Genomic DNA, 21,026 nt, shown 5'->3' with positions numbered 1-21,026 from the left:
AAATTGACAAATTTATTATTTTTATTAAATTACATGAAAGATTTATTGAATTGAATATTGTATAAGATTTGTAGGTTTAGTGTTTTATTCTATGTTTTTTATCACCATTTAATATTTTCTGATGATGAAATAATATCATATTTTTCTATGTAAAATACATGTTTATGATAATTTCATATTTTATAAGTACATTTCATTGTAATAATTTCCATTAAGTTTTATTGCAAATCACCATTTATTTATGCTTTGTGATTTTTCAAATCAATAATATAAGAATTACTTCCTTAGATAAAATTAAAGGAACACTTAAGCTTTTATAGCCGTTCAGAAAATTAGAATAGGGACTCGACTCCGATTCCTACATATTACGTATAGTCAAAAAATGTGGGTGGTTTTATTAGTAAAACAATTACATTGTATAGTTATTGCAGTGTGGTTCTACTGAAAACTGTCTGTAATTATAAGTTAAAAAAAAAACAAAAGTAATAAATTTTAAATTAAATTCCTTACAACGCATACACATTTTAGTAATAATCTTCAAATAATTACACTACTCTCACTTTATATATATTCAGGATTTTGTTTCATGCCTGTAGAAAAAAATCAGTAATTTTCCTAAGTAATAATCATTAGTCATATTTTTCCATCATACAAGGCAAATTTATTAGAAAAAGAATTTTATATCAATACGAATCTTAAAATAATTAACATATCAAATATTAAAAATCTTCAAAAATAAAATTTTGTAATAATTTTATCATCTACAATTTGTTTTCATTGAATCAATGATAATTTTTTCTCAGTTTATTTTATGATAGTTTCAATTCATTGTAAGTGTAAGACTGTATGCAGTGTGGACTCACCCTTGCTCATAGTAGACGCATGCCAAGTTCCCGTGGACCACAGCATTGTTGGGGCTCAGGTTGAGCGCCCTCAGATACGCTGCTACCGCTCTGTAATATAAGGTTCATATTACAGTAGATAATATAGAAATAACAATATCTAGAAATACTGTTGCAATACAAAAGCAAATATTACACTAAAACTTTGTTGGCTAGTGGTAATTAAGAAATGAAATTAAACAATCTAAATTAAGAGTTGCGAAATTTTAAAATACATACTAATTAAACAAATGATTTAATAAACTACTTTAAAAGATATTCCTGAGTTTTCCTAGATATTTTGAGTTATTTTATCTAATAAAAATAAGAAAGGATTTTAAATATTAGCACCTATGATATAATATAACGACAATATAAAGACAATGTATCGTTGCATGGACAAAAAGTACCTTTTTGCATGCTTGTTTCATAGATCCCATGGACAAATTACCTAATGTTTTTGTATTTTACTCACTAAACTAAATATTCACCCTCTTTCTTCTCTCCTCTAAAATATTTAGGAAATGCACATAATAAACAACTTAATAAAAATAGAAACGTCAACCAAAATCAGCTCTTACAAAACTGAGTTATAAAAAGACCCTTTCAAGGTTACATTTAAAATACTTAATTTTAAAATTACTTCTCAGTAGCTATTATTTTACTTATTATTTTAACTTAAGATAAAGAACTAAACCAAAACAAGTATAATAATTAGGACATTATATAGCTATAATTATTTTAATAGAATATTTTAAGCACTTTTTCCAGCATGGTTGAACACAACTTTTGATATAAAGAAATTACTAATATAAAATTAATTTAATGTGTGTTAAAAAGAATATAATATCGTATAATTATGTTCAAAATAATTAATTCGAGTTACCAAGTGTAATGTTGAATAGACTTGTAACATCAGAGAGTTCTGTTTTCTCAAACAGAACCAAAACAACCAGCCAACCAAAACACCGTAATAACACCATTTAACAGATGTAGTGGTGAGAGAATACATTATACGGTACAGTAACTGCATCCTCACCACAAATATTGATTGGTTAGCGTTTACAGCCATCACAATGCCACAACCAAAACACTGTAATAACACCATTTAATGGATGTAGTGATTAGAAAATACGTTATACAGCCCAGTGATTACATCCACATCAAAAATATTGATTAGTTAGCATTTGCAGCCTTCAACATGCCACAACCAAAACACCGTAATAACACCATTTAATGGATGTAGTGATTAGAAAATACGTTATACAGCCCAGTGATTACATCCACATCAAAAATATTGATTAGTTAGCATTTGCAGCCTTCAACATGCCACAACCAAAACACCGTAATAACACCATTTAATGGATGTAGTGATTAGAAAATACGTTATACAGCCCAGTGATTACATCCACATCAAAAATATTGATTAGTTAGCATTTGCAGCCTTCAACATGCCACAACCAAAACACCGTAATAACACCATTTAATGGATGTAGTGGAGAAGGAATACGTTATACAGCACAGTGATTGCATCTACCCCACAAATATTGATTGGTTAGCATTTATTGCCTTCACCATGCCACAACCAAAACACTGTAACAACACGATTTAAGGGATGTAGTGGAGAAGGAATACGTTATACAGCACAGTGATTGCATCTACCCCCACAAATATTGATTGGTTAGCATTTATTGCCTTCACCATGCCACAACCAAAAACACTGTAACAACACGATTTAAGGGATGTAGTGGAGAAGGAATACGTTATACAGCACAGTGATTGCATCTACCCCACAAATATTGATTAAGAATAAGAATAAGAATAAGAATAAGAATTCGTTTATTGTCAAAGAGCTTACACGAGCATCGACACAAGTCATGTATAAAATATAAAAATTAGCATAAGTCCAGACAAGGAAAATTCAGTACCCAAAATATGAAGTTGCCAAAACAGTCACGCCACAATTTAAATTATTTTAAATATAAATAAATAAATAACAAAATTAAAACAGGTATGTAACAAATAAACAAACAACAAATAACAACAACAAGTAAAACACAGCCTCAGAAATTACATCAACAACAGAATTATATAACATTTGATAAATTTTTTTTAATATAGTTTGTATAAATAAAAAACCAAGACATTAACATTTAAAATCTAATCATTAAAACTAAATAAGTTATGTCTAGAAACTAACAGTTCTACAGTCAAAAATTTCTTTCAATTGAATAAAATGGATTGACTAAAAGCCAGGAATACAATTTTTGTTTAAATTCATTAAAAACTATATTTCAAGATAAGTGGTCTTAAACAGTTGTATACTTTTCAAAGCAACAACTGTGTGACTATTAATAGTTTTGTTTAGTCTATAAAATTCTATGGATACACCTTCTTTATTTTCTGGTGTTATACATATGTCTGTCACTGGTATGTCTTCAGAGGTTCAGGATGTTTGAGTATGTAGAGCACAATATCAAATATATATAAGTTAAAATATTGTTTGAATTTTATTTGCAATAAAAATTGGTTTACAGTGAGCTAATGGTTGACAACGTGCAATAATTCTAATGGCTTTTTTTTGTATAGTAAAAAATTTCTGATATCCTACTGCAGTTTCCCCATAGAATAAGGCCATATCTGAGCACTGATTGAAAGAAAGCAAAATATGCCGTTCTGAGGTAATCAGTGTGCACACAACACGTGAGACGTCTTAAGAGGTAAACAATCCTGGAGAGCTTAGCTGATAGGTGATCAATGTGGGGATCCCCATGTTAAATGATCATCCACACAAACACCCAACAACTTCACATTATCCAACAATTCAATATCAGAATAAATATTGTAATTTACTTGTCTGAGGCTAAAAAACTATATGCTGTGTCTTGTTTTCATTCAACAAAAATCCATTGGAGTTAAACCACAATGATGCTTGTTTGAATGGATTCCATTGAAATTTGTTTCAATTCATTCAGGATCATTAACTACTACTTAAAATGGTTGTGTCGTCTGCATATAATATAGTTTTAGAATTGACTGAGAAAGGTAAGTCATTGATAGCTACCAAAAACAAAAGTGGTCCGAGAACAGAGCCCTGAGGAACTCCATACTCAACCAAAGAGCTCTCCTGACCACCTTCCCTCGGGCAAAATACTTTTCTGTCTACGATTACTTAAGTATGATTCAAAAAAACTAACAACATTCTCACTTAAACCATAATATTTCAATTTCATAAGGATGTCACCGTGATTTACACAATCAAACGCCCTGCTCAAGTACACAGAGAGTGGCCTGAGCAAAGTCTTTGTTTTCAAAAGCATTTAGCACAAATTTAACAAGGCTGTCTATTGCATCAAAGGTGCTTTTTCCTGACCTAAAGCCAAATTGTGACATACTCAAGAAGCCATTACTTTCCAAAAAAAAAAATGCTAATTTGATCGTATACCAAAATTTCAAATAATTTTGATAGTATTGGTATAACAGATACTGGGCGGTAACTATTTGGCTCGTTCTTGGGCCCTTTTATAAATAGGACAAATACGAGCTATTTTAAGTTTATTTGGGAAAAACTCCCTCAAGTAGGCAGAGGTTCAAACAGTATGAAAAAGGTTCGGCTAAAGTTGTTATCACCTGTTTTATAAGAAAATTTGACATATCATATATATCACAGCTATTGGAGTTACTCAGACGCTTGGCAAGCATTTATTATGTCATTGGGAGATATATGTTTCCAAGTAAATGAGGAAAGATGGAATTAAATGTTTCCGAACAAGATCTGGAGTACTCGGAGCATGTTTTGACATATTTATTTTTTGTTTAACATTTTTCACGGAATTTATAAAGAAATCATTAAAGTCATCAGGAGGTATACCACTTGTTACTTTACTACCATTTTTCTATGTTATTATTTATTATTCTCCATGCTGCCTTACACTTATTATTACTGGACTCTATAAGTTCAGAATTGTACAACATTTTGGCATCTACTATTGCTTGTCTATATTCTCTTTGTAAGGTCTTAATATGTTGCTGAAGCTCATTGCTGGTAGTATCTCCATTCAGTGATTTTTAAAAAGAAAAGTCTATCCCTCATGGAAGATAATTCATTGTTGAACCACTTATTTTTTATCTGTGCATAATTTTTTCTAAACTTAACCATTTTTAATTTTTTGAAGAAATTTGATATTATTAACTAAAATAGAAAATATTACTTCAAATACTAACTCTGCATTTGTATTTACCTGAAATACAATGAGTGATCAGGCTCAGCCAATCATATGAAGCCAATCTAATCGCTAATTCATTGATTGCAGTTTTTGGAAAAAGAGACTGTTTTATAGTTGGAGTCAAATTTAACAGCTACAGTGTCCTGATATTTGTCATAAATTTTATTTGTCAGATTAATTAAAATTGCATCATGGTCTGAGAAAATAAAAGGAAACTACATTACACGACAAAACATATTTTTCTATGACAGTTAACAAAAAACATTATCTAAGCAGTTATGACCTCGTGTAGAGTTGTTGTTCAAGTGATAAAAATTATGTTGTCGAAGGATGTTAAGCATACCTTTGACAGATTTTTTATTTGTATTTACATCAAAATTAATATTTATGTCCCCACCGACTATGACAGTATAGTTTGGCCACTTAGATGTATAAGAAAGCAAATTTTCCAGGGTTTTCAAGAAAAATATTGTAATCGCCTGCTGTGGAGTGGTATAAAGATATTATTAAAACTTTCAATTCATCTATAAAAACTGCACAACATTCAAAATGAAATTCTATGCAGAAACTATTCACATCACATGGTCTTGACTGAACCTGATCATTTACAAAGATCAGGCAACCACCTCTACTATGAGTATTCCGGCAATAGGCTGAGATGCAACTAAATCCACTTGGGAAGGAAGATGGCCAATTCAGCAGGGTTAAGCCAATGCTCTGATAAACAAATGAAAATTAAATTTGAAACATTAGTTTAAAGAGGTCTCTAACAGTAATGTTTTGTTTCTGAGCCCTTGAACATTCAAAAACATCCCAAAATAATTGTTAATATGGTTATTATGATTCTTATTTTGCTTCACATGATAGACTATTGCTATTAACTAAGGCCTTGTTAACATGGTGTTTGTTTTTTCCTTAAAAAATAACTATTTTCAGCCTGAGGCTCTCTTGTAACATGATTGCACTCATTCACTAATTTTTGCATCAAAATAATTTTGTCAGTGTTTGGTGTATTAAAGCCCTGTACTGGTGAAGAAATACTATTATTCACAAGAGTTGAGGACAGCAAAGATGTTCCAGGACTTTCCTCCGGAGGGAGACAGGCAGAGTATCCTCGTAGAGGTGTCTGTTGGTTTGACTCTGAAAGTTGGACATTTGGTTCCGACTGGGATGACTGCTGTAATTCTTCCAAACTATTCTCTCTAGAAGTGGGCCTGGTAGTCTGCCTTGGGAAGAGTGTAATCCTGCCACTGCCACGGCTGTTCACATTTGAAGGGGAACTGGTGGTATTCTCCTGTGGGGTTATCTTCAAAGTCATTTGACTGATCTCAGTCACAGATGGGCTTTTTATGTGACTTGGTTAGCATTTATTGCCTTCACCATGCCACAACCAGCAGATCTCTATCTGGCTAATGCTCTAGCGTCCAGACAGGACCTGATATGTGGTTAGTACTGCCATTTCCATTGATGTGTCTTGTTGTCATGTCTACCTACATGTTTATTACAACCATGTCCACGGTAACGCCCTGCCTCATAATAAACTCACTCATTAATTAAAAATATTTTATACTTCTAAGTACAACAAAAAGTATCATTTAATATTATATAGTGTTTATATATATAATGTTTCAATACTTTTTACAGTAACACAATATGCATATACAAAATCTGAGTGCAGACTTTTAACTTTTAAAAGCACTAAAAAATATATGTAATATTACTTCAAACTTTGAAGTTTCTTCAAGTTTTATGTTGCTTGCCTCTGAACCACTCACCAAATGTAATAATGATAGTATAAATTACCTTCAGCTGCCAGGTGATCCTTAGAATCATTCTGCACCTCAAGGTAATTTTATCATTATCATAAATTTGTCATAGCGGTTTAACTATTGAAGCAACAATATCCTGTTTCTTGTTTATTTCTAATCCAATTTGTTTTCTATAACTGCAAACTTAAATTTGATAGTGGCATAAGCCATCTGACAAGCTAAACATGCAGCAAAGCAATGGCAGAATTCTTATATTCTCTTTACATCCACCAAGATATAAAAATATTATTTGGGTATGTTATGAAATTTATTTACTCCCCACTCACTCAGACATCTTTTATGGTATAGACCTTTTATACCACATAAACCGTATTTTCTGGTTAAAACGATTCATGTCTATTCTTAAAAAATTTTCATGTTAGAACTAGATCAAATTTAGAAGTAAGATGTTAGTTACACTAAAGGATACACTCAGATAATTAATTATATCTGAAAATACCATCCCCAATCAGTATTCTAAACTTAGTCTCAAAGGTGACAAACAACTTAGCAAGAACAATACAATTTGTTATTATAGGTATACAAAACATGTTTTACTACAAATACTGCAATATTAATTAGCCTGCTGATGATTTCTTATGGCAGACTACTTGCTGGATTACAGGAAATATAGCTAGGTTAACAGGATCGCTTTTTAAAATAACTAGCAGTTACAAGTGACTTTGCACAAAATTTCATATGCTTTGTATGTGTATGAGCACTTCTGGTTTGAAAGAGTTGTTTCTGATATTGAGTATGTCTTTATGCCATGATAAAAAAAATATGTCATAAAGTGTATATTTATTGCCATTGAAATTTACTCCAGAGTCCTAAGGCTATTGTCTTGTGTCATAGTTGATTTTGCCATGTTTTCCTATCTAAAACAACAAATATATATATATATATATATATATAACTAAGATTAAACTAAGATTAGTCTTTAAATTTATAATAAATTGGATTGTAACTTTGATATGCTTTATAGTACTGACCAAGCACTGCATACTTAACATTTGTTAAAATGTACTGTTAAAAGTATATTTTTACTAAAACTTTTAATTTTCTTATCTGCATCTTTTCTTACTCTGTACTCAACAGTGGTTGCAGAAAAGGTTGAAATAAGAGGTTTGTTTCAATCAAGCTTACTCTATGCTTTCAAGACTATAAATATAAACAAATTGAAAATAGTGGTTAAATTGACTAAAGATATGTGTGTGCTGTCACATATTTATACAAAAAAGGATCTTTCAATTAACAACGTTTGTTTGTTGTAATGCAACTTTATAGAGACCAGTGGGGCATAGGCCGGAGGGATTAACAAAATAAGAATAGACCTATATTCATATCAGGGACCCTAAGAATGTCCATTTAAAATTTCACTAGAATCGGTACAGTAGTGTTTCATATGACTGAGTAACAGACATATACTCACACAGAGAGATACCATTAGTTTTTATATAATAGTATAGATCAATATGAAGTATAGTATTTTCTTTTATACGAAAAATTGTATAAAAGCAATCCATTTGAGGAGTAAGTATTACAACCAATAAAAGTAAATAGGATATTTTTGGATATAAAGAAAGCATTCGATACGGTAAATCATGAAATATTATTAAATAAAATGCATAATTGTGGAATTAGAGGTGTCGTGTATGACTGGTTTTGCAGCTATTTAAAATCGAGAAAACAGAGGGTTAGAATAAATGGACTTTAGAGTGATTTTGGGGAAATTGACCACGGAGTCCCACAGGGATCGGTTTTGAGCCCAATTTTGTTTTTGATTTACTTAAATGATCTTTGCAATGCTAAGTTCAAAGGATATTTTACATCATTTGCTGACGACACTGCCTTGTGTTATATTGAAAATAGTCGTGTTGATGTAGAGCAGCATATCAATTTTGATCTGATATTGTTGAGGTGGTGGTTCCAAGTTAATAAGATGGTGCTCAGTCCAGAGAAAACCAATTATATACATTTTAGCCTAAGAGGAGAAAAAACAACTCAAAATCCGTTAGTGTACAGACGTTTAAACTGCTTAGAGGTTCCAACGTTTTGTGATGATTTTTGTTTCAAAATTAGGGGGGTGGATACTATTAAGTATCTGGGAATCGTATTAGGTAGGGAACTAAATTGGAAACCACATATAGCAGTTTTGAAGGGAAAATTGATGAATCAACTTCGTATTTATAATTTTCTTAGACAATTATGCCCAACAGACGTACTTTGCACGATTTACTTTTTTTTAATTCATAGTAGGCTTGATTATGCTCTCTCCTGCTGGGGCAGAACTTATGTCACAAATTTAGGAACATTAACAACAATACAAAAGATTTTTATAAGACTAATGACCAAAGCTAATTTTAGGGAACATTCTTATCCCTTATTTTGTAAGCATGAACATATTACCCCTTCGTTATATGTACATTTATAAAGTATTAAAATTGTTTTATATTAGAAGTGGTAATGCTCTGAAAAATGTAAATGAAGCAGAAATGAGATTAAGAAATGCAAATAATTTTTGTGTACCAAAGCCTCAAAAAACACATTTTACAAAATTTTTTTCTTTTATAGCTCCGAGAACATATAATTTATTGCCAGAATTAGTAAAACATAGTAGGAACATAAATATATTTTCTAAAAAAATTAGAGTATGGTTGATCGGTTAAAATGATATTGAGTATATGTTTAAGATAACAAATTAGTGTATGGTTAGTCTTGTCTGCTAAGTTATAATAATATTTAAATAGACACGTTAGAGCATTATAAAATAATTATTTATATAATATAATATTAATGTTACATGTATAAAACCTAATATTTTAATTGTAAATCATGCATAAATCCTTTTTGTTTAATACAGCACTATAGTTATACTAAATTTAAACTTCGAAACGTAATAGTAGATTATTTACTATATAAGCTACAATAACTCATTTTTATCAATTCATTCTTGCTCGTTTCCGCTATTTTTATTTTTTACTCTTTTTGTATATAGTATCCCCATCACAGGCACAGCCTTATGGGGTACCTAAATTTCCCTTACTGTGTAAATTTATTGGCCTAATTATTAGTTTAAAAAAAGAAAGAAAACCCTAAAAGGATGTAACCTACTTTTTATATTTTATTACTCTAAGTACATAAATTAGAAATAAAATAAGTAGAAAACATTTTTTTTATTTGTTATTTACTGCTATTGTAAATATGTTATGTTGTAGTATTATTTATTATTATAATATTTGTTTGTAATATTCAAATTGTTATTTTGGGGAAATAAATTATTTATTATTATTATTATTATTATTTAGAATGCTCAAATGATGTGAGGAACTAAACTCTTTTCACTATATGGTATCTAAAATAGTAAAAGATTAATTGCTAACACAGAACTGTGCTTTAATCAATAAATATTAAATAAGCTAGACAATGGCATGTGTCAACACAGTTTCAGGCTAACAATTGACTCAAACAGACAAGTTCTCAAACAACAACTATCAAAAGTTATTCAGAAAATGTTAACACGAGATACAGTTAAAGCTGTAGTGGTGGCCATCTTGATTTTTTTTAGCCATAAGACCAATGAAACAGGATTAAAAAATATGTTTTAATAGAACAAAGTTACTTTTAACAAGTTCAGGAGCAAACTCTGTTTATAATACCAACCAAATGACACAACATACACACCAACAGTGAAACAGAAAGATAAAAAGCTACTGTGACAGTAACAGTATCATTTTCAACGCATAAATAACTGAGTAGAATACAAAGCACAGGGATTAAAAGAGGCAGAAGTGTCATCTATAATGAATGTACACCGGTGCAGGTTGAAGCTTTAATGATCCTCTCTAACACCACCCCTCTCCTGTCCTGCCAGGGTTTACCATGCTTACGCTGAACAGTATGACAAATGTGGTGTGTACTGTCAAACTTTGTTCACCAAACACCAAATGTGCTCATTATTCTTAGGAGTACATTTTACGAATGAACGGTTCAAATGCTTTACTAACTGTGCAGACGTTGCTCATTCACTGCAATCTAGCTCTTGCGATACTAAACGCTTCACTAACCCAATTCATCATCTCTCAGCTAATAAATCAAAGTTTCAACAATACGCTAAGATTGTAAAACTTTAGTCATTTCTAACGAAGTTCGCAATCACTTTTTACAAAGTAATTAACAGCTAAATTACACTGATGCCTTCTTGCCTTACCAACAGTCATTATTTGAAATCGTAATAATGTTCTAAAAAATAAATATATCAATATTTTATATTTGAAGTTTAATTATATAAAAGGTACTCAGGGTCAAAGATGATTATTATGTTCACAAATTTACTTAGTGTATATATAACAATCATATTTTGTAATGAATTGGTCTCTTTTATAAAAAAATTCATATCTTATAAATATATGTATTCTGTACTGTTCTGTACCATTTTATTCTTACTCAATAAATTATCTTAATTAACAATTATAAAATGAAGTAAAGTAAAGATGTTTTATTTTACCAGGCAAAGTTACGACTAAGAAGCCCTCTCTAAAACAACCTGGGGACCAATGGCGACTTCCGAACCACCACCAATGGCCAGGCAGGCGGGCTGCTTGCAGGGACAAGATGCTTAGTGGTCTCCCATCCAAGCAGCAGCCACGCTCGACTTTGCTTGATCTAGTTATCTTGCAATAACCGTTGTACCAGCTACACTGCGCCATTGGCCAATTATGTATTTTAATCCAAATTGTAACTCTTACAGAACCGTTTCTGGTGTGCGTGACAGAGCCTTAAACAATGTTATTCATGGCATTTAGGATTTTAATAATGATTAAGAATTTAATAATGTGACTGAATGAAACACTCCTTGTATTCCTTTTTACATTTTTTTAAGACAGTAAGAGGATAACAAATTGTTATTTACAAGAAAAAGTAATTTTATATGAATGAAAGACTATACAGCACAAGTGTACGTACACAAACCATCCAATCAGAGTTCGAGACTACAAAGAAAAGGAACAATAAATATCTAACTATATTGGAGTTGAAGGGAGGGAGAGGAGGAAGTGGTCTGAGATTATTGGGTCTGGGTAAATACTTCCCCTACACCCTGCCCAGTGGCATGTCTGACAAGCAATCTTATAGAAATATAAGTCAAAATACATATATATACATATAAAATGTTATGTGTCATGCCTGAATAAATAGAAAATTATTGCTTAAAGCTGATGGTTTATGGGCACCTGAAACTATTGTTGTTTTATACAAAAATAATAATTTACTAGACACACTTGGCATTGCCCAATTACACACAATATTTAAAAGTTTTAGAATTTAAACTTGGATTTCTTACATTGTACTAAAATTATAATATTCCTTAACATTAAATTTTTGTATTATTACAAAATTGTTTACACCAGGAGTGCATTAAACACCAAGGAGATATAGATGCTTCCGTTTAATTGTAATGTGAGCCATTACAGCCTCAGATAGTTTTTCTTCACCGCGGTTAGTTATGTCAATTCTTTGTGTGATTATTAGGTTGTCCTTGCAAATAAATAGCTTATATCACTTCTCTATTGCTTTCAACAACAACTTTGAATTATAATATGACTCTACATCTTGACAAATTATTTTGTGGTGTATCATACTTACTATTATTATTAGATAGTAAGTCTACTGGTAATTTGTATTTATTTGATACATACTACTCATTACATTTCATTTTATCAGATGGTTTGTAAGTATAAAGTTTCAATTGTAATATCTTATGCTTTTAGTGATTTTTATTTTGTTTTTAAATTTGCTTTTTTTAGATCTGAAAAATTACTTACAAATCACTAAAGCAAGTAATTTTAAAATTTATCCCTGTTACATCAAGATATAATTTATACAATAAAAGAATATATAAAACACCAGCTATATAGCAGGAACTCATTACAAGTAGTAGAAGCTTTATAGTTATATTACAGGGAATATTCGCTAGCTGATATTAAAATTGTTATTTCTTGTGAAACAAGATAAAATTTGATCGATTCTAGGTAAAATCAGATTAGGTAGATTATGCAAATAAGGTAAAATCATAACTACATTGAAATTTTTGAATTTTTAAACAAGATTGCTTTCAAAAATTACATTTACAAATAAATATTTAGCTTTGTATACAAAGATATAAACATAAGATATTAGGAACACTTAGATTTTAAATGACATAAATGTTCAGTCTGATTTTTAGTAATTCAAAAATATGGCATATGCTAATAATTACAACATAATAAAAAATAAATAAATAATAACTAATAGAACAATAATCTCGTTTGTTTAATGTATTTAGAACCTGAAGGAATCAACAGTGCTTTTAGAAATAGGTATGCTAATGGGTTATTAAAACGACTTTAACTGTGTTATAACCATTAACAATATAGCATGCATTAACCATTCATCTAATATGAGGCATTTTGCAAACCTCTATAAGCAAGTAAAATAAGTAAATAAAACAATTTAATATGCAGTATTCCCATGGGGAGAGGTGAATCTATAAAATTGTCAGTGCAACCATTTAACATATTCAAGCCCGTTGAAATAAGCAATTCATCACAGATAGCAAGTGAAGAATTGGCTCAGTGCTACAAGTCAGTGGTGGGAGAACAAAATACACAAACTAATGTTTGAATTCTTGATTTACTAAACTGATAGTGTTCGAAAATATCTCCATACTGGGAAGATTAAATGGTTGAATCGAGTGACATTGTAACATGTGGGGACCGAGATCGAATGTTAAGATTGGATAATCCACGAGCTGACAGATAAGTACACAAGAGGGTTAGTCAAATCCGACCACCCACCACCCTCCTACTAGGGTCGCTCACGTGGACACCCCAACAGGCAAACAATGACAACAAGTTTTGGAGGAAAAATCAATATCTTCCACACAGTATCTACAACATATTTTTTAAATTAGCTTTTATTACGTTTTCATTTTTATACTTATAGGAAAAACTGTTATATTACACTGCATCTACCTATCACAAAATTTGTTTTCCTAGTACCGTTTTACATTTAACTTATAAATTACGATGTGTACTTTAAAATCAAAGACACATAGGGTTTTCAAAACTATTAACATAAATAGTAAGTTTCGTGTTACTATTATAAAATCTCTCAACAGAGATATTATATGTATAATTATATAATTTCAATAAATATTGAATAACAAAAATTTATTATTTATATATATATATATATATATATATACAGGGTGAATTTAAGTTAGTGTCGAAAAATTTTTTTGGTGATACTACTCAGTATTATAGATCCAAAATATGAAAATAAAAAATCCCTATCCCATCTATCTTTTAACTACGACCAATTTAGCTATTTTGTTAAAAAATCATGTTTTGTTTCAATAAAACTCAATTTCCTCCATTATTTTTTATGTTTTTTTTTAATTCTGAATCCATTTTTGAAATCTACACAAAATTTTACATGGGAATAATGGAGAAAAACTGTCTTGAAAATAAGTTTGATACAAACAAATTGCTAATAAATCAAATTCTTAAGTTTTCGGCAAAAACATTAAAACGATATTAGACCCGAGCAATTAAATGAAGTTACTTCTGAAGAGAGGCCAATACCACAAAAAAACTTGCCCATTTTGTGGGCTTTAAAAATAACATAATGCAACGTTACTTTTTATTTTCATCTTCTACTGGTGATTTAAAAGAATCAGTATTGGAAAACAAGGTCTACTTAAAAAAATCACGGTGCCAAATAACCAGTCAAAATTGTGTTTAATTCAATAATAAATCAAAGATAGGATAAACACATAAAGAACAGTTACAAAAAAGAATAATCATAAAAGTAAGTACTCTACAAACTGTTTTCAAATTGCCTGCCTCCGTTTCTAATGCAGGCTCTCGCACAGCTTTCTCATGGCCCTAACCGTCACGTTCAAAGATAACTTGTTACGCACTATTTGGGCAGCTAACTCAATCCGGTTTTCTTAAGTCATCCTCAGAGTTTACAGTGGTCGAGTAAACTTCCTATTTCATAGTCCCCCAAACAAAGAAGTCCATAGGAGATAGGTCAGGAGATCTGGCCGGCCAAGCTACAGTTCCAGCGCGGACCTATCCATGTCGCGTAATTGTCCGTTAACCACTGACGCACTTCATTGCTGAAAAAATAACGCACTTCACTGTCCTGTTGGAAAACTATGTTGTCCCTCTGATTGTGGTCCAAATCAAGTCATCCAGAAGTGTGGGGCAACGTATGCTGTAAAAAGTCCAAATCAACTCCACTATTTAAGGTTCCTTGAAAAATGTGGGCACCCACAAGTTGGTTTCCGATGACTCCTGCCCATACGTTGAGATGAAAACGTCTTTGAAAGGAACTTTCTCTTGAAGCCCTGGGATTTTGTTCGGCCCAATGGTGCAAGTTATGCGTGTTTAAAAACACCAGCCCTAGTGAAGGTAGACTCATTAGTTGTACAAAATGTTTCTCAAAAAATGATATTGTTCAATATCACTATTGAGCAGCCAGCGACAGAACTCTACTCTTGGACCAAAGTCATTTGGTTGTAATGCTTGAACCTTTGTAAAGTGATAGGGGTGGAAGTTATTTTTCGTGTAAGATTCCTAACACTTTACTCTGAGAAACACCAACTTCTCTGGCAAGTTGTCGGCTGCTGACCTCAGGATTTTCTTGAACTAAATCTAGAACTCGTTCATCTAAGCCAACATCTCGAAAAACAGGACCTACCTCATTACGCTGCCTGTGAACTGTTCCTCTCTCCAACAAACGCTGATGTAGCCTCGTAAAAACTTTATCACTAGGAACTCTAACTCTACGATCTGGGTACCCGAGCGTGGTATTCTCTCTGAGCAGCCAGAGCATTCCCAGCCACAAAAACCATATACAAAATGCATCTCTGCATACTATCTCGATGTGAAATCCATGATAGCTACGACTCAAATAACTATTTTTAAGTGGATAGAGGTAAAGTCAGCTGAAAGACAAAATAAAACCTGAAAAATGGGGTAAAGTCAGCTGAAAGACAAAAGACTTTGATTTATTATTGAATTTAAACACAATTTTGACTGGTTATTTGGCACAGTGATTTTTTAAGTAGACCTTGTTTTCCAATACTGATTCTTTTAATAACCAGTAGAAGATGAAAATAAAAGTAACGTTGCATTATGTTATTTTAAAGCCCACAAAATGGGCAAGTTTTTTGTGGTATTGGCCTTTCTTCAGAAGTAACTTCATTTAATTGCTCGGGTCTAATATCTTTTTAATTTTTTTTGCCGAAAACTTAAGAATTTGATTTATTAGCAATTTGTTTGTATCAAAACTTATTTTCAAGACAGTTTTTTCTCCATTATTACCATGTAAAATTTTGTGTAGATTTCAAAAATGGATTCAGAATTAAAAAACATACAAAAATAATGGAGGAAAATTGAGTTTTATTGAAACAAAACATGATTTTTTAACAAAATATTTAAATTGGTCGTAGTTTAAAAGATAGATGGGATAGGGATTTTTTATTTTTATATTTTGGTCTATAATACTGAGTAGTATCACCCAAAAAATTTTTCGACACTAACTTAAATTCACCCTGTATATAAACTAATGATACAACTTTTTTCTTTCATTTTTGTACCCAATAAAACATAATTTAAAAAACAAAAACAAATGTTTTGTTTGAAAAATATTATTTGTGATTTTAAAGGATAACCAGATTTTGGATATTTGCAACCATTTTATAAACATTATATGAAAATTCATATCAACTTCAGAAGATTTTTCCAAGGCCTCATTACATGATGCTGCCAAATACTACTTTAAATACCTGCAATTACTTAATGAATGAACAAAATAATTGTTTATATTTTTAATCTGTGTTCATGAAAGGTATATTAAAGGGCTACAACTACATAAGTTTGATTGTACAAAATTAACCCAACTAAACACTGATTGCACCATATTTTAACAGCAAATTTTTTTATCCCAATTATCAAAAACATGGTTAATTCAACAATTTTTGGAATGATAATAAAAACACTGAGAAACCAAACAGAAATTTCAACTTTTTTAGAGTTGAAATCGATAAATTACAATTACAACATTAGCAGTAGCCTAAATAAAAAAGTCGAATAATGCCCTAATGATTGGGAAAATGTCTATACTTATTATAATGAGAACTCTAGAAACTTTTTAAAATGTGTTGGGATGAGATGATAGATATTTGAAAAATTATAAGACTATTAAATTCCAACAGAAAATTAAATACATTTCTTCTGGCGCATTTCTTGAAACCCAAAAATTTATTAACTAAAACTTGCATAAACTGTGGAAATGTTAAAACTTACATTTTTAGAATTTGCATTCTATTGGATAAACACATTAAGTAGAACCAATGACTTATTTTTTTTTTTTTTTTTTACCTATATACTAGCATTGCCCGCGGCTTTGCACGCAATTTTCTGTTGATGTACAATTGATGAACAGTACACTATATTCACATATTCTTTTTCTATCAAATTCTAAACATTCATGAGATAATTTATAGTCGTTTCTTTGTGAGCCTCTTGAGCTCATTACGAAGGTATGTACCATATTTCCTGCCTCTATCTTTCGTGGTTTTTGCTAGGTGTTGATAAGTTATTCAGTACAATTAATTTATATGGATGAATCTCGATAAAATAATTAAGTTATAAAGAATCAAATTCGGTTTGTTAAAATTAATTTTCTGTCTAAGATATTTCCAATATTATTGTGGAGTTTGCCTTGTAGTCCGATTAAGAAAATGTGTCAACAAAAACCACTTTCGATCGTAAGCGTCTTTTTCGGCTCTTTTCATTTACCTTCAATCTAACCAAATTCGATTACCTTATGTGCAAACATTCACGGCTTTGTACAATGAGGTGGTTTTTATAATAGCGTTTAATAGCATTTTCATTGCATTAGATAGTTTGGTGCAATCTAAATTTAAAATTAGGCAATAACTTCTTCTATGCAATCTGCATTACACTACTGATCAAGCACTTTGCAATAATAATTTTATAAATTTTAAACGTAAACAAATGTTTCTGCCTCTTTGATGAACTTCAGCTGAAAGTGTTAACAGCTGTATCAGTTCACTTTGTATTACATGTCGTAGCGTAATCTGCCGGATCCAATATAAAACACCCTAACATCAACAACAATCTATATATATAAAAATGAATGTTTGTATGTTTGTCCTTTATGGAATCGTGAACTATTGGACCGATCATGATGAAAATTTGTACGTATATGTATTTTTCCACGGAGAAGGTTTATAAGCTATGCCCATCCCTTTCCCGATTCAGGATTCCGCCCCACTGGTTACAGAAATACCCATAAGAAATGCATTGCAGCAAACATATGTTAACGTCTTTTCAAATTTTTAATCAGCTGTTCTTTGTAAACATATATTACACTTATAGTTTTAAAGCATAGAGTAAGCTTAAGAGAAACGACAAATTTTGTTTAAACTGTTTTTGCAATCACTGTTAAACATAGACTTTACTATCCAGATAATACAATTCAAATTTGACGTAAAAATTCACCTTTAACTGCAATATTTATTTAATATAAACCATGCTCATGCTTGATCAGAAGAGTAATGCAGATATCATAATTACTATCTTACGTTGGCTACAAATATAAAGAATGTTATAAAATCAACCTTAGTTGTTTTTTTTTCTTAAATTCCCTTCGAAACACACACAAAGTTTTATCAAAATCGGCCCAATCATTTAGTAAGAGTTCAGTCACACGAACACAAGAAATATATATATAAAGATATATGTATATATACATATATAATAATAATAATAATAAATAATAATAATAATAATAAATGAATGTTTGCCTTTATGTCCTTTATAGACTGTGAAGCCATTTGACTGATCATTATAAAACGCTGTATCTATATGTATTTTTCCACGTGGAAGGTTTATATGCTATGCCCATTGATGTAACTCACCACCAGGCGGCAGAATATAAAAGTTATAAAAGCGTCTATATATTATAAACTACAATTACGAGACAGTTACATATATTAAATAGCCAAACACTATTTGAAGGCGCTAAGTTTTGATGTATATTTGTCTTTAAAAAAATTTATGTTTGAACTTAAAGCTTGATTGTTAGACCACTTTATAATAAAGTTCATATATGTGTACAATGGCTATAAACATACACTCCGACTGATTTTCTTGATCGTGGCAACAAGGTAAAGTCTACATCGGCGTTGGAAATATACGAGGTCCAATCAAAAAGTATCCAACCTCGTCGTGTATCGCGGCTTCTGCTGCCAATAATGAGATAAGATTTGTTGCGACAATAGTTCCTACTATGATAAGGAAAGGTACAAAGTCTTATCTTGATCCCCTAACTGGTTCGCCGGAGACGGGTCAGTATGTACGTCCAGTGCGCGTATCGGTTTTCTCTAACTGTGAAGATGACGGAAAAAGTGGAACAACGTTATTGCATTAAATTTTGCGTGAAACTCGGAGAAAAACAAAGTGAGACCATTCGGAAAATTCAGCTAGCATTTGAAAATGAGGCAATGAGTGTTACGCAGATTAAAGAGTGGTATAACCGTTTCAAAAGTGGTCGAACCTCTGCAGAAAGTGACGCGCGTTCGGACCGACCAAAAACAAGTCGAACTCTGGAAATCATCGAGAAAGCAAAAGTTTTGATCTGTGAAAATCGTTGAATGACTGTGGAGGAAGTAAGTACTGAGTTAGATGTCAGTTTCGGATCAGCTGAAGCAATTTTAACGTATGACTTAGGATTGCGCCGGGTAGCCGCAAAATTTGTGCCAAAATTGCTGACAGACGAGCAGAAGCAACGGCGATTGGATGTTGCCGAGGACATGCTGCAATGTTGTGAGGATGATGCAGACTTTTTGACATCGATAATAACTGGAGACGAAAGTTGGGTCTATGGATATGACCCTGATACCAAATTTCAGTCATCACAATGGCAGTCTCCCCAGGATCCTCGGCCAAAAAAAGCAAGGCAAGTTCGAAGCAATGTCAAAGTGATGTTTACTGTTTTTTTCGACCACCGTGGAGTTGTGCACCATGAATATGCCCCTGAGGGTCAAACTGTGAATGCACAGTACTATTTAAGTGTCCAACGTCGTCTCCGAGATGCGATTCGCCGCAAAAGACCTGACTTGTGGGCGTCTCAAAATTGGCGGCTACACCACGACAATGCGCCAGCTCATTCTTCCCAGCTCATTCAAACTTTTTTGGCGAAACACGGCACTCCGCAAGTTCCTCAGCCTCCGTACTCTCCAGATATGGCTCCATGCGATTTTTGGCTCTTCCCCCACCTCAAAAAACCATTGAAAGGCACCAGATTTGAAAGTCGAGAAGCAATTATGAAAAAAAAACGACGGCTGATCTCATGGCGATGCCGAAAAGTGATTTTCAAGACTGCTTCCAGAAGTGGAAACGTCGCTGGAATCGTTGTGTTGCTTCTCAGGGTGCTTATTTTGAAGAAAATTAACGCCAGCTTTTTTCAGGTAACTTCAGTTTTACGTTGCACCAAAAGGTAGGATACTTTTTGATTGGACCTCGTACTTCACTTGAGTGAAGGAAAGTGCTCATTCATGGATAAGCTTATGAAAAGCGTGCAAAGCCACAGGAAACAGCTAGTGATGTTTAAAAATCAAAAGTGGTTCCTTGTGATAAGTACATGAGAAAGTTATAATATGTCCTAAGGTTAATTACTCGTATATTTCTCTAAATGTTTTTCTGAAGCAAATTTGTAATTATTTTGATTCTTGACTTTACTAAAAAGATAAGTCATTTTCATTTTAAATAAAGCCATTGAATTTCTTTAATGATACTTATATAAATCCAATTTTACGTAATATATTACATAATAAAACCTTTTCCCCAATTCAAACCTTGAGATTCCTGTTTATACTCATATTGTAATACATACGAGTAGTAAGCACATGGCGCTTTCTTTTCCATAATGCATTCATCTTCTGAAGGCAATGGGATACTGCAGCACAATACTTTGTAATGATCATTGCATTGCTTTGCATTACTAACATAATATTGCAATTTTAAGAATATAAA

General features: G+C 31.6%; 1 protein-coding gene across 2 annotated transcripts in view; it reads right to left on the bottom strand.

Moving 5' to 3' along the window:
• The window catches only part of LOC124366587 (UDP-N-acetylglucosamine--peptide N-acetylglucosaminyltransferase 110 kDa subunit), a 207,991-nt gene that overhangs the window by 50,908 nt on the left and 136,057 nt on the right, over window positions 1-21,026 (bottom strand). For both annotated transcript variants that reach the window (XM_046823185.1, XM_046823193.1), the window contains one exon: window positions 864-953. In XM_046823185.1, the coding sequence (XP_046679141.1) occupies window positions 864-953 (90 nt within the window). The remainder of the gene's footprint in view (window positions 1-863; window positions 954-21,026) is intronic.

Source organism: Homalodisca vitripennis, chromosome 1 (assembly GCF_021130785.1).
Source record: "Homalodisca vitripennis isolate AUS2020 chromosome 1, UT_GWSS_2.1, whole genome shotgun sequence".
NCBI classification, from domain to species: Eukaryota; Metazoa; Arthropoda; class Insecta; order Hemiptera; family Cicadellidae; genus Homalodisca; species Homalodisca vitripennis.
This window is presented reverse-complemented; position numbering and strand designations above follow the sequence as displayed.